The sequence below is a fragment of the Cavia porcellus genome, unplaced genomic scaffold (genome assembly GCF_034190915.1).
Source record: "Cavia porcellus strain 051 isolate PalLab524CR breed Dunkin Hartley unplaced genomic scaffold, mCavPor4.1 scaffold_2, whole genome shotgun sequence".
NCBI lineage: Eukaryota > Metazoa > Chordata > Mammalia > Rodentia > Caviidae > Cavia > Cavia porcellus.
Window position 1 is genome coordinate 111,332,935 of NW_026947485.1, and position 20,259 is coordinate 111,353,193.

At 36.3% G+C, this 20,259-nt stretch overlaps 1 protein-coding gene across 2 annotated transcripts in view; it reads right to left on the reverse strand.

Moving 5' to 3' along the window:
* Nucleotides 1-2,727: 2,727 nt before the first annotated feature.
* Nucleotides 2,728-20,259, reverse strand: part of Entpd1 (ectonucleoside triphosphate diphosphohydrolase 1) — an 83,942-nt gene continuing 66,410 nt past the window's right edge. For both annotated transcript variants that reach the window (XM_003479762.5, XM_063245165.1), the window contains 3 exons: nt 13,208-13,324; nt 8,307-8,444; nt 2,728-6,168 (listed from right to left, as the gene is read on the reverse strand). In XM_003479762.5, coding sequence (XP_003479810.2) covers nt 5,962-6,168; nt 8,307-8,444; nt 13,208-13,324 — 462 coding nt within the window. In that variant the 3' untranslated portion in view covers nt 2,728-5,961. The remainder of the gene's footprint in view (nt 6,169-8,306; nt 8,445-13,207; nt 13,325-20,259) is intronic.

The following is a 20,259-nucleotide window of genomic DNA, read 5'->3' on the forward strand; positions in this document are numbered from 1 at the left end:
CAGAGCATCCCACTATCCTCTATAAATAACATGCAATTATTATTTGTTAATTTAAAACAATAATTAAAAATAAAATGTTCTAAAATTTTAAAATCAATTTCCAGATAATTTATTTACTCACTGTGCATGGTTGAATAAGCTGATTTTTAAGGACAGCAGTGAAGTAGTAGATAAGAACAAAATAAGTGTGCATATGGCAAGAAATTATAAATTCTAACCAGATGGTTATAGTACAAAATCATATTTTGTTAAAAAGCTATCTGAATTAAATCCCTGAAAGTGACTTGTTTTCATCTTTAATAGACTGGAGAGAAAATCTTCCATAGATAGGAATGCTAAGAAACAAGCTAAACTTTTAACAGTTTTTAAAAGCTTGCACGTGTTCCAGCATAACGTACCATGCACCTCTTGGACCTCCAAGGGTGTGCAGCAGGTAGTGGGACATAATACCCTCAAGGCTCACAGAAGGGCAAGAGAGCTGGGAGAAACCCTTGAGGGGCTGCAGGCACTGAGTATGAGGCAGTGGTGACTCCAAGAAGAGGGCCAGGCAGGGAGGACTCTCCTGAGGCATGGAAAACTAACACAGACACAAAAGAATTGTGAAAGAAAAGTAAGCCTTGTCAGTGGCCCTTGAGTTGGCCCATGGTAGAAGATGCTGCTTTTTAAGGACAGCAGTGAAGTAGTAGATAAGAAAAAAATCCGTGGCCTGGAAGGAAGGAAAATTGGCTAGGACTGTAATTTAGGTTAACAGAGCCTTATTTTTCCAAAAGAAATAGGTCACATATTTTGCCCCAAGGAATATCCAAATACTGACCAGAACTGTCTGGATTTTCTAAGGGAGGAAAAAATTAAAAGCTAGGGGAACCAAGGAATCATTCTGACTTGGTGATTTGGTGGCCTTCACGAAATGAGGCGAGCTTTAAAGACAGAGGAGGGGAAGGGTACCAAGTTGAGAGAATCTGAATAGTGTCAGAGGAATAATCAGTCTCCTTGCCTGAGTGTAGGGAAGGAACATCAATGGGGTAAAATGGAATGTGAGCTGGAGGAGAGCTGGTAGCCATGGATTTTTAAAGTATTTCATATCTGCCAGGAAGTTTGGTTTTATTTTGAACATAATAGAAAGTTATCAACGATTTCATTTGGGGGACAAATGTAATTAAGCCTGCTTTAGTAAAGATTAGCCCAGTAGCAATGATTAGAAGCAAAATCACAATTCCTGGTATCAGCACAGATGAAAGACAGCACACATCTTTACTAAGGTGATTCCAATAAGATTGGAAGAGAGAATCAAAATAGAAAATGTTACAGAAGCATGATGAACAGATTCTATGGATGGAGTTGATTTTGGCTTAATTGGTGGAGGTAGTGGTAGCATTACTCAGAGTAGAATATGGCAGGAAGGTCCATGTTAGGCTGAGAGATCAATTTAGCTCATCCCAGAAACACACCAATTCCAGTCAGGTCTCCATGACTTTCCTCACTCCTCATTGTAAGAATTTCATCGCAATGATATGTCTCCCTTGCCACTATCTAATCTGTGTGTTCTGGTGATTTTCACTATTTAGCATACATGCAAAACAGATATACAAACAAAAACTTAACTCTATTGCTGATAATGGTAATGCCACTGTTGTATCAATCAAATTTAGAAAGAAATTTATCTAATTGGAAAAAAGCAAAAGGCCTCATCTAACCAATAATCTTGAAGGCTGCTTATGTAAAGATAATGTCATCTAGGTACCTCTTTCCCCTTTATTGAAAAATCTATTACATATGTGATAAAACAGATTGTGTTCAATTATATTAGATTCATGTGCAAATAAAAAGTGGGTATTAGCTAATACATTGTCCTAAACATAATGTAAGAAAAATAAATAGACACACAGATGCTTAGGAAATCTACCAGTGTAGAATGATAAGCTAGTTTGGGGGCTGCCAGAGAATCTTGGTTAAGACTGTAAAAAAAAGTTACCTTTTTCCAGAAAATATTACAACACAAGTGTGTTTAGCCAGCTTTTTGTTACTGTGACAAAATACCTGAGAAAGGCGATGCAGAAAGAAGAAAGGTTTATTTTGGCACAAACATTCCGAGGTCTCAGCCCATGGCCATGTGGCACCATCATTTCTCGGCCCATGCTGAGGCACAGCATCATGGCAGAGGGTATGGTGGAACAGAAGTGCTCACCTCATGGTATCTGGGAAGGAGAAGGATAGGGAGACCTGGGGATAATATTTGCTTTTCAAGGGAATGACCTATGACCTATGTCCTCTAATGATGTCCCACTTTTCATAATAGCACCACCAGCTGGGAAGCAAGCCTTGACCACATGAGATTTAGGGGAATATTTAAGATCCAAACCACTACAATGAGGTAAGTAAATTGCAATTTATAGGAAACACACTTTACATGTCAGTTTGTGAGACACTGGGATATATCATGTTATTTTGCCCAATGCTTCACTCCTTTCCTGTGTTCGTACTGTCAACGCCTTTTGCTACATGACTTGTCATTCTTCTAAGCATTTGTCTAATTTGCTGATATTGATCATATGATTTTTTTTTTTGGTCCCAAGAAAGCGGGTGAAAGTGACAAAGGGCCTGTCCTGTTCAAGACCATAAGAGATTTCCTAGATTCCCCTCACTTTCATTAGCCCTGAATTTATCATGAGAACATGCCCCATGAAGCCACTGGACAAGGAGAACAAGAGACAGAAGTAACCAGACCGATGCAAGCCTACTCCCTGTTTATTGTGCTAAGCCACCCAAACTTTGAAGCTGTTATAAAAATAAAAATACCAACTAAAAGAAGTATATAGTTACTGAATACAGCTAGTTATAAGCAACAATCATGTTCCAACAAAATACTATTTGAATTTGGATCAGAGAGAAACCAGACCAACGAAACTGAAAATAAATGGGAATGTATTTTAAAAGTAATTTTACTCTTACATGAGCTATGAAAAGGCTGATTTTTAATATTCAAATTTATATTTTGAGGAATGCAAGCATCAAGGATTATCTCTGAATCCCAGAAAAATTTCCCAAAGTCTCTCATTGATCATCTTGGCCCAAATAACAAGTATCTGTTTCTCCACAAGAAGGCAGCAAAACTTTACAAATGAAGCAAAATTGCTACAAAGCACAAATAAGAATAACAGAAAACTTCATATGTAATGTAGTACCAAATGTTACTGCAACTTTAGTTGTTAACTCTCCTTTCTCCAAGGGAAAGACAGTAAATGTTCATTTCTTTTTAGCTTTAAGTATATATCTTTATACATATGCTGTTTAATGTGTTAGCCACTAGCCATCTATAGCACTTGGAATGTGATTAGTCTAATGAAAATATTCTGTAAATATAATATAGAGTACAGATTTTAATATTTAAAAATTCAATAACTTTTATATTGAATACTTGTTGAAATGAGAATGTCTTACATTCAGTCACTTTGTTAAACTCTCCTTGGTTTGAAGTATAGCATCTGTTTCTTTGAGGAATCTTAACATTAGTCCAAGTGTTAGCAACATTAAAATGATGTATAGGTTTAATTTTTTTATTTATATCACATTTTGTATTTCTCACTAATTAAGAATTGGATGAGTTGAAACCTCTCTCTCCCTCCATCAATATCCATATAGTCTAACTATGTAGTCCCATTACTTTGTCTACAGCAGTAACCACTGTGAGTTCATAAAAATAATATTTTCCTACCTCATAAATAAATAAGGTTATCAGAATCAAGTTTTGAGTTCTGGGTGAAAGTTTAGGGACGAATAGTAATTAACTATAGTCAGTGACTAGGACCAACATTAAAATTAATTGATAGTGGCCCATTTTATTTGAGTCCAACCAGCCTGCCCACAAGAAGATTCCTGTATCTGCCTCAAAATCAACATTCCCTCCAATAGAACTGACGTTATGTTGTGCCTATTGATTATCTCCATATTTTGAGGTTTTTGACAAGTGGAGGTTAGCTCCCAAATATCCAAAAGAGTTTGTGTGTTTTAAATCGACAAAAATAAAGAAGCGAGAAAGGATTTATGCTCTCTGAAGGAAACTTGTCAATTCCAATTCAAACTTTCTGAGGGAAAGTGTTTAGTAAAGCAAAAAACAGTAAACATGGGGCAGAAAATGTGAATTTGAGTTTCAGCTCTGTCACAGGCATCAGGAGTGCTAACAGCTACATTTTTCAGATTGTCATGAGGATAAAAGGAGGAAATGAACACAATGCACTTGAGTACAGAGTATTAATATACTGCCAATATGCTCAGTTAATAGCAGCTATACTAATATAACCAATTGCCACCAAAAAAGAGAGCTTGAACATACCAGTTTGGCTTCTCAGCTTTGATTACAAGGTTCAGCAAATTAAACTGAGTAGCAGAAAAAAAAATAGTTCTTGTCCACAGCTTCATTAATTCTGTGTTCACCTGACTGTTATTAAGTATACCTCTATTGTTCCAGAGATAAAGAGACATTGGCATTTAGTTTGTGAGATAACTTTTCCTCTCTTATCAGCTCAATACTCAGTCTTCAGATCCACAGATGAACAAATAGTTTGGGTTAAGGTGGGAATAGTATATCACCCCCCAACCCTGCTAAACAGGTAACTGCTAATCCTTAAGGGGCAAGAGGTATAGGATCTCTTCATGTTTCTATAATAAGATCCATAGCCACTTCTATGAAATATTGTATGGGAAAAGTAAATAAAACCCATGTGTGTGTGACAGACATGGTTCCCAGCACATTTTAATGTATATATACAACAACATGGAAAAGGCATAGAATCCTCTCACTAAAATTAAACTTGTGACAACAACATGTGGCATGGCTTTAAAACTTGATGTTTCATCTTTATGCTGCAGTTGGTTGGCACATTTAACTATTAGGGAAAAGGTGTGGGGTTTAGGGGCTGAGGATTTAGCTCAGCAGCATAAGCACCTGACTTGCAAGCAGGCAGCTGTAAGTTCGATCCCTGGTACAAATAATAAAAAAAAAAAGGTCTGGGGTTTAAACATGCCCAAATACAGTTCTTTTTTTCCAGCCAACTATTTGGTGACGAAATGCAGAACCAAACAGTGATGATATCTGCAGAACATTGTAAATGTACTAAATTGTACCATCTGAATGTTAACACAGTGAATTATATGTTATGTGTATGATATAATAAAAACTTCAAAATCATTGGAGGATAAATTTTTACCAAACTTGAGTTGTAACTATATTTTTCTTTTTAACATGTATATACCTACCACATATTACGTCCTAATATCTAAAAGTCCACAGAACCCATCTTCTTTTTAAAAATCTCTAGACTGTGTGTTGTACTTGGTGGCATTTTGGCATAACTCAGGAATATGTAACTCATTCCTACCTATATAAAGGAGATTCAGAATAATATTAACTTCATGAGCACACAGATTCCCTTGTAAAACTTTTTGGTCTTAGCATGCATTTGCCTATCTAAAACAATTCTCTTACCCAAAGAGCAGGCTTAGAATGGAATACGTATCTGGTCTCTTCAAAGATATTATATGGCTTTCTTAATATATGTGAAACAGGAGAGTGGAATTTTTAAAGAGCATGACCGAACCAGTTCCTGAGATTTTTCTAGTAACTAGTTTGATTTCCCAGCACAAGACTCAGAATTCTCAGTTCTTCTTGACAAAGTCAGTATTGTTCTTTTATAAAGCAAAAATCACAAAAGATGCCAAGTCTTTATAACTTACATAAGCACAGAGTACAAAGGAAAAAGACCACATCAGCCAGGAAATCCTTGAGCCAGAAGATGGTGAATATCTCCCAAGGAAATTCTTCAGCAAAAGCCAAAGGTGTTTCATGCTGGTCAAGACTGGCCCTAGCAGTTAGGGAAGGAGGAACTTGCACACAGTTGTGTGGAGGAAAGCACTCCCTGGGAAAATATTTTTCCCATTCCAGCCAGTAGGTTTGAGCTGCTTTTGCTATACCATTTCTTTCCAGAAATATGAAGGATTTTTAAATATAACCAAGCCTGTAATGATCCCGGCAACCAGTATCAGGGAAAAGAAGACCATGAGGAAGACATAAGTGGAGTGGGAGAGAGGTGTAGTCCATGGCTTCTCAGCTGGAATCATGTTGGTCAGGTTCAGCATGTAGCCCAAAGTCCATCCAGCGCTGCTGCCCTCAATCTGCAAACAGTTATAAAAATCTGGGGTTTTTTTTGGGTCCACGAAGATAAACTAGTTTTCATGCAACTTCAGTATAACAATGAGCAACAAGTAAGTGGACAGTACCCTGTGCAGTTATCTAAATTGATTGATTTTATATTCTATTCTTGGGATTCGGTATGGAGAAAATATCAGCAAGAGATTAGAAGAAAGTTTGGAACCTCACTACTATATTCCTAAGGCTCAGAAAGGAATTTGGTGATGATCGCCCAATTCTCTTGGCTAGAAAAACTTCACTCAAACCATTGGAGCTTTGCATTTTATTTTCTTATTTGTACAAAAGTGGGAGATGGGGAAGATGCATGAGGGGAGATGACAGGAAGCAAACAAAAGGATAATGGAATGATACTCTTTGGCCTTTAATATCTTGTCAGGCCAGGACATTCATCCATATAAAACCAGGGTTTCACTAGTTTTTCCCTAGTGAAATTAATCTTACCTTATTTTATAGAAATTGGAAGACTACGTGTGTGCACAAGAAAAGTTTCTTATTAAATAGTAAAAACATGCTCTGAGTCTCCTCTCCTCCTAGGAATATCACCCAGTCACCTCAGAATTTAATGGAATATATATGGCCTTTGAATAATAATGTTTTTAATTAATGATTTATCCATATTCATATTAGAAAATTAGAAAGTATGTGTAAGCCTAAAAAAGTCAAGACCATCCATCTTTAACCACCCTGAAACTGTTCTTTCCATTTTGTGACACATTATTCAGATTCTCTATGAACACTTTTTTAAAACAAAAAGTGGAATAAAACACAGAATAAGTCATTGAACAATACTTTGTGAACATTATTTCAAATATCTTACGATATTTCTACATCATTTCTATATCATCATCACTGGCATGAACTGCCTCATACATTTACTTTTATTCACTATATCCCAGTGATTTAAAAATCCTAGAAATGGAGTAAATGGATAAAATGATGTGTGCATTTTAAGACTCTTAGCACGTACTGTCAAAACTAATCTAAAAGGTTATGCCAATTCATTATCTAACCAATTATTATGTTGAAATTTCCTCTATGTTCAAACTGTTGTCAGTATCAGGAGTTAATAATTTATAAAAGGATGAATGGGATCATTATGTCTACCTAAATTGTACCAATAAACATAATTAAATTTAAAAAGGTTCACCTTTATCTGTCAGGGGATAGAATCTTATCTGATTACATGTGTCCAGGAACGCTTAGAAACATTGGATCATGCACTGGAGTTCAAAGAATACAAAATACAACTTCCCTGAATGTCACTCATAACTTTGACATAGATCTTTCAAATTTTTTATAAAACATAATTTGTTGTAATGGAAGGAAATCTGGAGTACTAAAACAAGGAAAAGCTACGAATTTGAATTTAGCAAGGTTAGCACTGAAGAGAGTGCACTAGTATCTTTGGAGCTATTGCATCCTCTCCTTTGATATTTTCGTTTATTGAGATCACTATATTTTTAAAAGGGTAGAGTCTTTTTACCACCAGTGGACATGCATTTAAAAACGCAGAGAAACACTGCTCTTACTCTTTTTCAAGAATGAGTCCCGCAGCAGATGAATACCTGCAGGTGGCACAATGGTGAAAGACAGCAGTGAGGCTGCTTCAGGACTCACCTTACTAACTAAGCCTGGCTTCTAAGCAATGCCCCCTCTCATAGACACTCCCTTTCTTCACAAACAGCTATCAGGTTGGTCAACTTTTGTTGGAGACAACTGAAAAAGCCTTGTACTACTCTCAAGAAACTATGATCATCCTTTTCTTGTATGGGGTAGGGAGAGATTTTAAGTCAGCATGCAAATCCATTGTGGTTAATAAAATCGGTTATATTACTTTAATTTTGCATTGTTTATTGTTTTATAAAAATTACTTTATTCTATGGGCAGAAAGGTGTTTCTTAGAATTCAAGTAGCTCTCCTTGGAGAAGTACCCATACCTACTTGATATTTCCAGAAGGGATTGACACAGAATACCAACTTGAATGGAATGAATGGAATAGAACAGAATGGGGCAAAACTTGACTTTCACCTTTTTTAAGCCTAAACCTGCTTTGGTCACTACCACCTAACTTCTCCACAACCAAAAAGTTACCCAAATTACCTTGCCCATAAAATGAATGTTCTTCAAGGAACTGTTTGTAAAATGATAGCCTTGTAGAAGGAGGGAGAGGATGTAGGTACCCGAAAAGCAGTATGCACTCAGGAACTTCTCATTCACTTCAGGAAAAGATGTCCTTACCTAGAAGTAAAGTGAAAGTAATATCACACTTGCTGGACAGGCGTCTCTTGATAGTTGCTATGACTTAGATCTGAAATGCAGCCCCCACCCCAGCCATCTGCCAAAGCTTTGGTTGTCAACGGATGACATTATTAGGAGGTAACAGAACCTTTAGGCGGTGAGGCCTAGTTGGAGGAAGTAGGTGCTTTGGGGTATTCTGCTGAAGGCCATGTCTTGTTCCCAACCTTTTTTTTAAATCCTGTGCACTTCCTGGCTGCAGTAAGGGGAGTAGGATTCCTCCATCACATATTTTCACCATGATTGATGTCTTCACTACAGGTCCAAAAGCCACAGGGTCAAACAACCATCAGCTGAAACTATGAACCAAAATAAATCTTTCCTCCTTTAAGTTGATACTTTCTAGTATTTTGTCATAGCAATAGAATGACAACACAATCACTCTCATTTTCACAGTTAGACCTGATTAAAGACGATAAGAGCCCTGGCTCATGTGGAACTGAGGGCCAGCTTTCCCAAAGGTTTAGTGAATCGTGCCGCACTCCCCAGTGGGTGCTGAGGGTTTTAAAGTATGCTAAAGGAAGGTTTTCCTCTACATCAATAAGCATGTTAAGAAAACAGGGTAAAAAAATAGTCCATGGACTGATAGCACCAACATCTTCTGGGAGCTTTATGATTCTTTTTCAGAACTACCAACTCAGAATCTGCATTTTATTATTATTTTCAGGTGATTTGTGTGTACAGTAGTTTGACAAACACAGCTCTTGAACAGTTTTTTTTTTTTGTTTTGTTTTGTTTTGTTTTACCCCCACTGGAAATTAAACTCAGGTCCTTTGTACTGAGATCCATCCCTTTTTATAGTTTTTATTTGCTAAGTCGCTAAATCACCCAGGCTAGTTTCAGCTTACCAATTTCCTGCCTCAGCCTCCCAGAGTGTTGAAATTGTAAGTGTGAACCACCATGCCTGGTGGAACACACCTTAAGAAACATTTTTCTAATGACTACTGGAACGGCTGACATCTCACCTTCGATAGTTTTTCCTAATTTACTTTTTTTCCACATCTGAGTTATGCAAAGTCATTGTCTTATTGAGTTCTGCGTGTGTTTAGTCATCCTAGTCTCTACTGAAAATACAAAGAGCTGCTGTCACTTACCCATCCTACCTATTGTGAATATATAGCCAGATGTCCAGTCTTTTCTCCTGCTCTCCTACCTTTAATTAGAAGAAAACAGGCCAGGACATCTCTAGCTTAGTCTAGAGTATTGTTTGTTGTCCTATACCTCAGCCATTAATCTGTTCCTCCCAAACATACATAGGTGAATACAAACTAATATAACGGACTTGGAACTATGCCAGATGTCATATGCAGTATCTCCTTGCCCCACCTTTTTTTCCTTTATCTCTTCTAATAAACATGCCATCAGTTAATCTAACATTCTGGCCAGGGTATCAAAAGATGCAGATAAATCATTCTATAAGATTAAATGTCCCTTCATGGTATTTCAAAAAACAAACAAAAAAACGTCCTAACAAATTGGGAATAGAAAGAACCCTAACATAATAAGGGCTATTCAAACCCACACTAACAACATAGAAAATGAGGAAATACTGCAACAGGACAAGGGTGCCAATTTCACCACTATTCTTCAGCACAGCATTGGAAGTCTTAGCAAGAGCAGTGAGGCAAGAGAAAGAAAGAACAACCAAATAGAAAAGGAAAAGTCAAATTATCCATGTTTACAGACATCATGGTTTTATAAATAGAAAAACCTAAATACTCCATCAAAAAGCTGTTAGAACTGATAGGTAAAGTTATAGGATACAAAAATCAACATATAAAAACAGTAGCATTTTTGCAGAATTAAAGGAATTGCTATTCTCAACTCTAATCACCTGCTGGTTTTTAAGCTAGATCTGATTGATTGATTGATTGATTGATTGAGACATGGTCTCAATATATGCTTCAAATTGGCCTTGCACTCAGTGTGTTGCCCAAGCTGGCCTTGAATTTGGGGCAGTCCTCTTGCCTCAGCCTCCTTAATGCTGGGATTACAGGTGTGTGCAATCATGCCCAGACAAAGTTACATATATTTTAGTTATGAACATTTTTTGTTGTTACTTAAATATAACACCATATGTTTCAAGATTTAAAATTTGTAGATTTTTTTATTAATACATAGTTGCAGTACATAATGATTACATTGCTTCTGGGGAATTGATACATGTATATAACACATCACAATGCTTTTTACTTTCCTTCCTTCCTCCTTTCCCTTGATATTTTGGTCCCCTTCCCATTTGTAAAAGGTCTAGCTCCCTGTTTCCTGTTATCTTTTATTTTGCTTCTTTTATTCTTTAAATTACTTATACCTCAGGTTTCTCATAAAAGAGAAGCCACATGATATTTATGTTTGTGTGTCAGATTTGTTTCTTAACATTACGGCCTCAAGGCAAATCCATTTTTCTACAAATGACTCAAATTTATCCTTCTTTCAGGCATAGTAGTGCTCTACTGTGTATAAATACCATATATAGCCTGCTTCCAAGCTATTACCAGCTGTGCAGCTGTAAACATTAGTAGCCATGTAACATTGTAATATCATGCATTGAACTCTTTTGGAGAAGATACTTCAAGGGGGAATAGCTGGATCAAATGAAATTTCTATTTTTTAGTCTTTTAATAATTGTCATACTGATTTTCATAGTGTTTGTACTGGTTTACTTCCCAGCAGCAATGTAAAAGGGCTCCTTTTTCCTCAGAGCCTCACCAACATTTGTTACTGTTTGATTTCTTGATGTTTGTCATTCTTCCTGCAGTGAGATGAAATGATCCAGTAATAGGCAATGAAACTAAAGCAGGAATGAAAAACCTGCCAATTAAGAAAATCTCAGGATCTGAGATATTGGCCATTAAATTCTACAAGAACTTCAGGAAGACCTGATGCCAGTGCTCCTCAAACTAATGAAACTGAAAGGGAAGGAGCACCGTCAAAGGCATTCCTGGAAGCTAAGTTACCTTGAAGTACAAAGTTTCTGAAAACATAGTAAAAAGTTCTACTACCTAACCAGGCATAGCTCCTCCAATTAAATCAGAATCTCTGAGAGTGGAGCTGTGATTAGTTAAAACACACATGCATGCACACATGCCCATAACGACTTATAACTTCACTCCTTTTAGAATGGTTATTAAAAGTGTAGCTCAATAGCAGAGCCCTTAACTAGCACATACAAAGTAATCCCCAGCACAAGGATGTTGAGAAAAACGAACACTTCTACACTGTTAGTAGCAAGATATATTATGGTAGCCATTTTGGATTTACTATTGTGTTTTGAAGTCCTTTATTGTATTTATAGTTTTGTTTTTATTGGTCCTATTCTGTTCTGCTTTGTTTGATTTTTATTATGTCTGAAGATATTTACAGCTATTTTGAAGACAACAAGAGGCACTATGGTAACCATTGCTGATTTCATATTGTTTTGAAGTCCTGTGTTACTGACACTGGTTTATTTTGATTGGCTTTGTTCTGTTTTAGTTTGCTTAATTTTATTCTCTTTAAAATAAAAAAAAACTTTAAAAAAAGCATGAAATCCCATAATTCTGGGCAACATGGAAAAATCTGAAGGACACTGTGTTAAACTAAGTAAGCCAGACTCAGACAAATACCATATGATCTAACTTGCACAGAATATAAAAAGTTGACTCACAGAGTTGAGTCAAGGTGTAGTTGTTATCAAAGGCTAAGAAAGGTAGCAGGGAGGGAAAGAAAAGATGTTGGCAAGAGTGTACAGTTACAATTAGGAATAAGTTTTGATGTTCTTTCACACAGCAGTATGACTATAATTAACAAAAGTCTACTGTAAACATTATTTCAAAAGAGCTAGTAAAGAGGATTTTGAATTTTCTTACCATAAATGATAGGTTTTAAGAAATAGATACGTTCATACTTTTTAAAATCAGTGATATATATGTATAGATACATACAATGTGTTAAAAATCACATTATACCCCATAAAATCTATAGTTATTGTGTATTAATAAAAAATAAAATTCAATAATTTAGGGGAAACTGGAAAGGGCTTTGGGTATGGCCTTTCTTTTCTTGTGAAAAGAAAACTGACATATCTGGTTCTACCATTGTTCTGACCTTGAACGTAGAAGTTACCATAATCTTTATTTTTCCCAGATCTGGAGTTGAACCCAGGGAGATCTTAGCTCTATAGCCCACCCTTTAAAAAAATATTTTTAGGGGCCAGGGATTTCGCTCAGCGATTTAAGTGCCTGTGTGGTGAGCATGAGGTCATGAGTTTGATCCTGGAACCAAAAAAAGAAAAAGTTTTTTAACAATTTTGAGCAAGGTCTTACGAAGTTGCCCAAGTTTGCCTTGATCTTACCAGGATTCCACCAGCCTCAGCCTTCTGAGTACTTAGGATTATAGTTGTGTGTCACCGTGCCTGGACACTGTAGCCACCTTGTGTCCATGTGGATACAGGCATAACAACTGAATTGAAGAAGCAATGACTACAATAGAAGTGAGCTACTGTCCCCATTTCAGCACCTGATTACTGTCAGACTTTACATTAGGTGAGAAACATAATACCTGATTTAAGTTATTGTGTGTCAGACTACCAGTTCATTCACGAGCCCACCTCATGGGCTTCTCTAACACATTCAGTGGGACTTGGTTGATCAGCACAAGTTAAGAGCAGACTCATCTCCTGTAATACTCTTAAGGGCATGGAGCAATTGCTGGGTCTCTTCACTTACCTCCTTCCACGTCCTAGAGCAATATTCTTCCATTATCTCATTCATCTTTTCCTGATAGGAAACTTCTTTTGATGTCATGTTTAAAAAATTCATCACAAAGTAGAAAGCTGAAAATGCCTACAAGAGAAAAATTTCAGTTTTAGGTGGCTCTGTCCAACATAGAGGGACATTGACTTGATTCCTTTGGAGGATGAATTTTGCCTTGGAGAAGAGCAAAGCTACCTTCTACCTAGCAATTTCCTGCAGAAAACAATTCATATGCTTCAACTCTAGGTAGAATAAACCCATTGAAATCTTTTAATATATATATATAATATATAATATATATATATATTTTATATATAGTATATATATAAAAAATGTATCTAACACAAGTGAGTGTATACATATTAATCTTTCTTAAGAAACTTGTTGCCTTATGCCCGTAATCTCATCTCTGAAGAGGTTGAGGTAAGAAGATCACCAGTTTAAAGCCAGCCTGGGCTATACAGCAGGACCCTGTCTCAAAAGAATTAAAAAGTAATTCTATTTTCTTCTTTAGCTTAATTTCTCCACCACTTTCAATCCAAACAGTTATCTAGTAATACACCTAAAATTTTCATCAGGCTTCCAGGAACAAAACTAAAAATTTGCAATTGAGGTGGTACATGCCTGAAATCTCAGCATATTGGGAGGCTGAGGCAGAAAGATCACAAACATGACAACAGCCTGGGCAACTCAGTGACTTAGCAAGACCCTGTCTCAAAAATAAAACGGAGGTAGAGGATGTAGCCCAGTGCAAAGGCCCTGGGTTTAATTCCTAGAAGAAACAGAAGGGGAAGACAAGGTGGAAGGAGGGAAAGAGGAAAGAAGCAAGAAGTAGACAAGGAGGAGGCGGAGGGGGGAGCAGAAGAGGAGAGGAGGAACAGAAAAAGAAGAAACAAACAATCCAAAACCAAATCAAATTTGTCCATAATGAAATAAAAAGGATTTTGTCAAATAATTTTCCAAAAACCCAGTGAAAATATAGCAATTGTAATTTAAAATATAAATTAAATGAAGCACTTGTAGTCACAGGCAAAAACAGAAACAGGCATTACAAGATTTTTTTATGTTTGTTTGTTTGTTTTGTGGTACAGCAGACTGAAGCCAGAGAACATCTAGCCACATCGTCAGACAGTCCTTCTCATTATGTGGAGAGAGAGTCTCACTTTGTTTCTAGGATGTATTCCGCTTCAGTCTTTTGAACAGTGTGATTTATAGGCCTGCATCATGAGACCCAACTGGATTAGTTTTATGTCAAAATCCTGCCCTATACCAACCACTTAACTTTAGCACTCTCTCATGTTATTTTAGTTATTCATTCTAACTTGCTTCTCCAACAACTTATCTGCTTACATTACTATGTATTAGGTTGACTTTTCCTTAGTAGGAAGCATTTTAGAGGTAAGGACAGGTAATTTCAACTTCAGGGTCATCCGTTGTCTGGCATGTGTCTGATTCCAACTGCCATAGTTCTGTATAGATGCAGTCCTAGATACCAATAAGAACATTCACTCCCAGCTATTGTTCAGTTCAGAGTCACATTTTGAATTAAATTATATATATATATATGTGTGTGTGTGTGTATATATATACATATATATATAATTTTTTAGTCCATGTTAAGGGCTGTTACTCTAGGAATCACAGGTCCACTTCAAGGGATTGAGAAATCTTTCAAATTGAATGCAAAAGCTTTGGCATACATGTACATGCATGTTTTTCTGCTTGGAGGATCTTTAGTTTACATCAGATTCTCAAAGGAATCTTGTGATCGTTTGCATAGTTAAGAATGACTACTATATGGAAAACATTATGCGAAGTGAAATAAACCAGTCACAAAAGTATAAATATTGTATGACGCCATGTATATGACGGCATTTGAAGTAGCCAAATTCATTCAGAAAGTATAATGGTAGTAGCATCAGTGGTTGAGGGGAATGAAAGGGGAGGGTAATGTTTTGTTTAATGGCTGCAACTATCAGTTTAGGAAGATGAAAAGTTCTGCAGATGGGTAGTAGAGATGACTTTGCAACAACGTGTAAGTATTTCATGCCACAGAGCTGCATACTTAAAAGTAGTTAAAGTGGAAAATCTCATATTGTACCACATGCCCAAAAAGAAGTAATGAAAATGACTTGTCTAGACAGACTCAGTATTTGGCATCGTTCTTTCCTTTCTTAAGAGTCAAATATGCAGTCATATAATAATGTCATTACATAGGAACAGAAGATATTATAAGTATAGTCTCCTAGTACAAACATCTGAATCAAAGCTAAAGCAATGTCTTACTTTCTTCTAATTTTTACATTTTTAAAATAAGTATAAGTACCACACTTTATAGCCCTCAAAGAATAAAAGTATAGAAATAGACAATTCGTTTGTAGTCAGGTAGATATCACATCTTGGTGCACTGTGTATGTTTTTTGTTTTTTCTCTTAGCCAATTGTGCTTCAGAATAAGGTCATTTATTTCCCATCCCTTACTCAGGTACTACCTCATTCTCATTCAATTATATTTGTTTCATTCCATCCACTTGTCAACTTTTGTGGAAGCCTTCATGTATCATGGTTTACATGGTAGCTTTCCCTTAAATATGTATTCAAATATTCACCAGATATTGGATCACCTCTAAAATGGCCTCTTAATTTCATTAGAAAAGTTTCTTCAAACAATGGATCATTGGTACATTTATATTGGTAATTTGGTGGTTTGTCTAACTTGATATCAATGCTATTTTGTCATGATTGGTGTAACTTTGTGATGTCATAAGACTGGGAAGGGTTGGAGTTCTAATTTTGTTCTTTTATCGAACTTGTTTAGACTATTCTGAGTCTTTTTTACTTTTACTTACAGAAATGTAAGAATAAAAATATTAATCTATATGAAAAATGATGTTGACAATTTAATAAGGGATTGTGTTTTCTGATCTTTATCATTTTCTTCTATTCATTTTTGGTTTTATTATTCTCTTATATTTAATTTAAAAATGGAAGAATGCTAGAAAAAAAACAATGGATCATTGCTTATACAAACATGGATTGGAATTCAACTGAGAAAATTTAAATTGTTGATGGGATGTAATGTCAGTATTTAGAGTTTTTATTTCTTTGATTTATATATATTTGTATAATGAAAAAATAATCTTAATTTTACTTAGAATGCTTTCATTTTAATCTCAAGAATTACATTGAATAACAAAAAAATTCTTTTAATAGACCAGGAAAAAAAACTGCTCAAAATCAGATGGTTCAAGGTCATATCACCAAGTTTCTTCCTGTAGCTACAATGACTCTTAAAAAGAAAAAAAATCATCCTGATTCTACTCTTAGTATCGGGCTTTGGGGGAGTCAAACCAGCAGATGTTCTTTTGCCAGAATGGGTTCAAAGCCAATTCTTAAGGGAAATATTGGCTCAGTGCTAGGAATTCTTCAGTTTGCCTTTAGATATCTACTGACCAGCTCCTTTGGAATTTATAGTTTGATTTTTTAGAAAGTAATCTCAAGGGCTTGTTAATAAAGGTCTTAAAATTTTTTTTGTAAAGTTACGGTTTTCAATTGCTATTGTAGAATCAGTGTCCCAACCTCTGTCCATATGTGTAAAAAAATATATTTTCAACATTCTTTAGTTCCAGTTCTGTATTGAATTTGTTTCTATTTTCTTGTTTATGTAAATGGCATGGTGTGATCTTAAAGGACATAATTCCTAAATTATTTTATAAGTAATTCCTAACAGATGTTCTGTCTTCCTTGTTGGTATTTCTATTTTGCTTATAACATTGGATTCAATCATGTAACCAAGGCCACAATGCGGCTAGACTGGCTAGAGCCTTGAGAGTTTTTAAGCATTATATTTATAGATTTAGAATTAAATTATCAGGGATGAATGCAATTATACCAAACATTCCCTCCCCAAATCTCTGTGGTCTGACACCACACTGGCTTTGGAAATAACCGGAATGCAAAGGATTTTTGCTGCTGCTGTTGCAAATAGTTATGCCTCAAGTCCCAGTAGTTTGGAATGAGAACTTCCTACAGGAGTGGCCATGTAGAATTAAGACTGACAGGAGAAAGAAACACACTTTTTAAGAGCTTGTCTGCATGTATATTTAAGTGCATAAGATAGAAAATGATATCACAGAGTTTTATTGGATCAATGAACAGAACTGTTTGCAGTATCGTTGATGGAATGTCCACTTTACAAGCTTTAATTTTGTGACTTGAACAATTATTTCTAAGATGACAATATGTAATCCATTAACTAGTGATTTCCTACTGTTCATTTTTTTCTGTAAATCTGTATAACTTGTACCCTTTCCCTGCTTTTTTTTTTCTTTTCTCCTTAAATAAAATTAAAAAAAAAAAAAAAAGAGCTTGTCTGATGCTAGGGTATGTTAGCTTTTTGCTCTTTGCCACGGTGTGTGGGCACTGGCTCTTAGACACCCACAAGAGCTCACTGTTAAATTTCAGTACTCTTTGTTTTCTAGTTGCTATGATGTTGGTAGCTTGGACTAAGCTCTGACGGGAATAGTAACAGCACTGAAATTGGCAAATGCTACAGATCAGTTCCCCATCTCCTGAGAACTTGCTGTTAGACATTTATCAAGTAGGTCTCTGATTGTCTGGCCTGTATTGTTCAAAACTGTCAGTGAAATATTACTACAGTTCCCACATTATAAAAGGCTGATCAAAAGTAAGGTAAATGTCTAAAACAATTTAAATCTTATTACAGTAAAAGACACCCTACTAGGAATGATGGGATATGTGCATTCAAAGCAAGGGGAAGTATTTTAAGGGGAATTAATGGCTATGTCTTTGACTATGATGTATTTTTAAATTTAAACATTCACTATATTTTGTGATCACCTTTCACTGAATAAACATTTATGGCAATTTCTCTCAAATAAAAACATTACAGCTAGGTGTAGTGGCACATGCTTATAATCCCAGCACTTGGGCAGCTGAGGTAGGACAATCACTGTAAATTCAAGACCAGTTTGGGTCACATAGTGAGTTCAAAGCCAGTCTGAATACATAGCAAGACTCTGCCTCAAAACAAACAAAATATTACAGTGTGTCTTCAAATCTACCAAATTCACCAGATCTAGCAACATGTGACTTCTGGCTCTTCCCAAAGTTAAAGTGACCATTAAACGTAAATTTTTGGAACCATTAGAGGACATCATGGTAGCCAGTACAACTAAAGACATTCATGAAAGAAAATTTCCATAATTGTTTCAGATAGTGGCAACAAAGATGGGATAAGTGAGTTCAAAGCAAAGGGGAGCATTTTGAGAATGATTAATAACAATACATCTTTTATTGTAAGAATTTGTTTAAAAATTTAAACGTGTACCATAGATTTTATAATTTTTTTTGTACTGGTGATGGAACTCACAACCTCGCGCTTGCCAGGCAGCATTGTTTTTGATTACATATCATAGGTAATAAACCAGATCACTTCACACCCAAATTTAGGATTTAGGAGAAATTATAGAAGCAGCAAAAAAAAGTCTTGAAGCAGAAACTGCAAAAGCAGGAATAGGTACCCGTTAGTGCTGACCTTGAGGGTGTATCCAGAGAAGAAAGATGCTATTCTGGGGAAATGAGTTAAAGCAGCCACCAAACTAAGATTTGGAAGTTGGTGAGAACAATCTTAACCAAACAGAAAATGTCTCAAAGGGAGCTCAAGGCCCCTCACTGTTTTTCCAACTCATACATGTCCTATTTTGATTGGATGAATCACATTTGTTATGGATTAAAAGTTGGTGGTAAACAACACCAGCTGGATTAAATCAGCATGGTGCTGAGTGTAGATGGCCCACCTGAGGAAAGCTGCTGACATAAAAGGAGATGAGGACAGAAATAGTAAGGACTATTTCTGTACTATTTCTGTCCTCATCTCCTTTTATGTCAAGATATATTGTGGTCCTAATGATCGTTGTTTGGAGCCATTGGTTCTCCTGGAGGAGCTTGTTACAGCTAGCTTTCCCTATATGAATTCGGCCATTATTATTGGGACCTTGTGACTGAGTAGCTGTGGTTCAATTTGGGGGAGCTCTGCTTATACTGAGCATCTGCTGTTTGACTCTGCTGTTTAGTTTCCAGGAGAAGCTTGTCACGCTGGCTTCCTGACATGTACCCAACTGTTCTCAGCATTGGAGGAGCTCAGGACTTCACTGTCACTGAGGATGGCTGTGGTGCTTTTCAGGGCAGCCCTGAACCTTATTTTGAGTGTGACTTCTTGGCTTCAGTGTAGAATCTTCAACCTACTAGCACAGATCCTTCACCCCACTGGCATAAACTTTCTAGCTTCCCCCGCTGACTTTTGGGCCTTCCTAATGCAGATCCATAAAACAAATAAAGTGCATGAGTTATTGTTGTGGGCTCTAAACCACCAGCTAGACTTGTGGGAGGCATTGTCACGGGCTCTAGGTCTTCAGCTGGATTCATACAGGACATTGCTGTAGGATCCAGGCCCATGGCTGGATTTTCTAGGTCTTTGGTGTTTAGTGTGGACAAATTTCCTGCACTTTCCTTTGTTTAACTCTGGATGACCATCATAAAATAATATTATAAATTCTGTGCCCTGTATGTAATTGTTCTCTTTGCAACCCCTGTCTACAACATTCAAAGAATGTTCTATCCCCTGAGGAAGAAAGCTTTGCTCCAGTTTGAAGGCAGGAATTGATTCATGTTTCCCAAATGCAAAGATTTCAAAGAGGTTAAAAAGCAAACACATAGTATATATTCATTTTCCCTTGGTTGTTTCAAGCAGCCCTAACTATATGCTTCTCACTTGTGGGCCCCTCCTACCTCTTCTAAAAATTCAACTCAAAGAAAGAAGGGTTATTGGCCCCCAGTACCAAAAAGTAGAAAAGTAATGCCTGTTCAATCACATGGCATTCAAGTGAGGTTCTAGTTTGTTCTGAATTTAGGTTTGGAGCCAGCTGACAACTAAGTGTTACTTAGTCAAGTGTCCTTGGTCAGTCAAGGTTCCCATAGGAACCCTGAGGTACCTATTGGCACTTC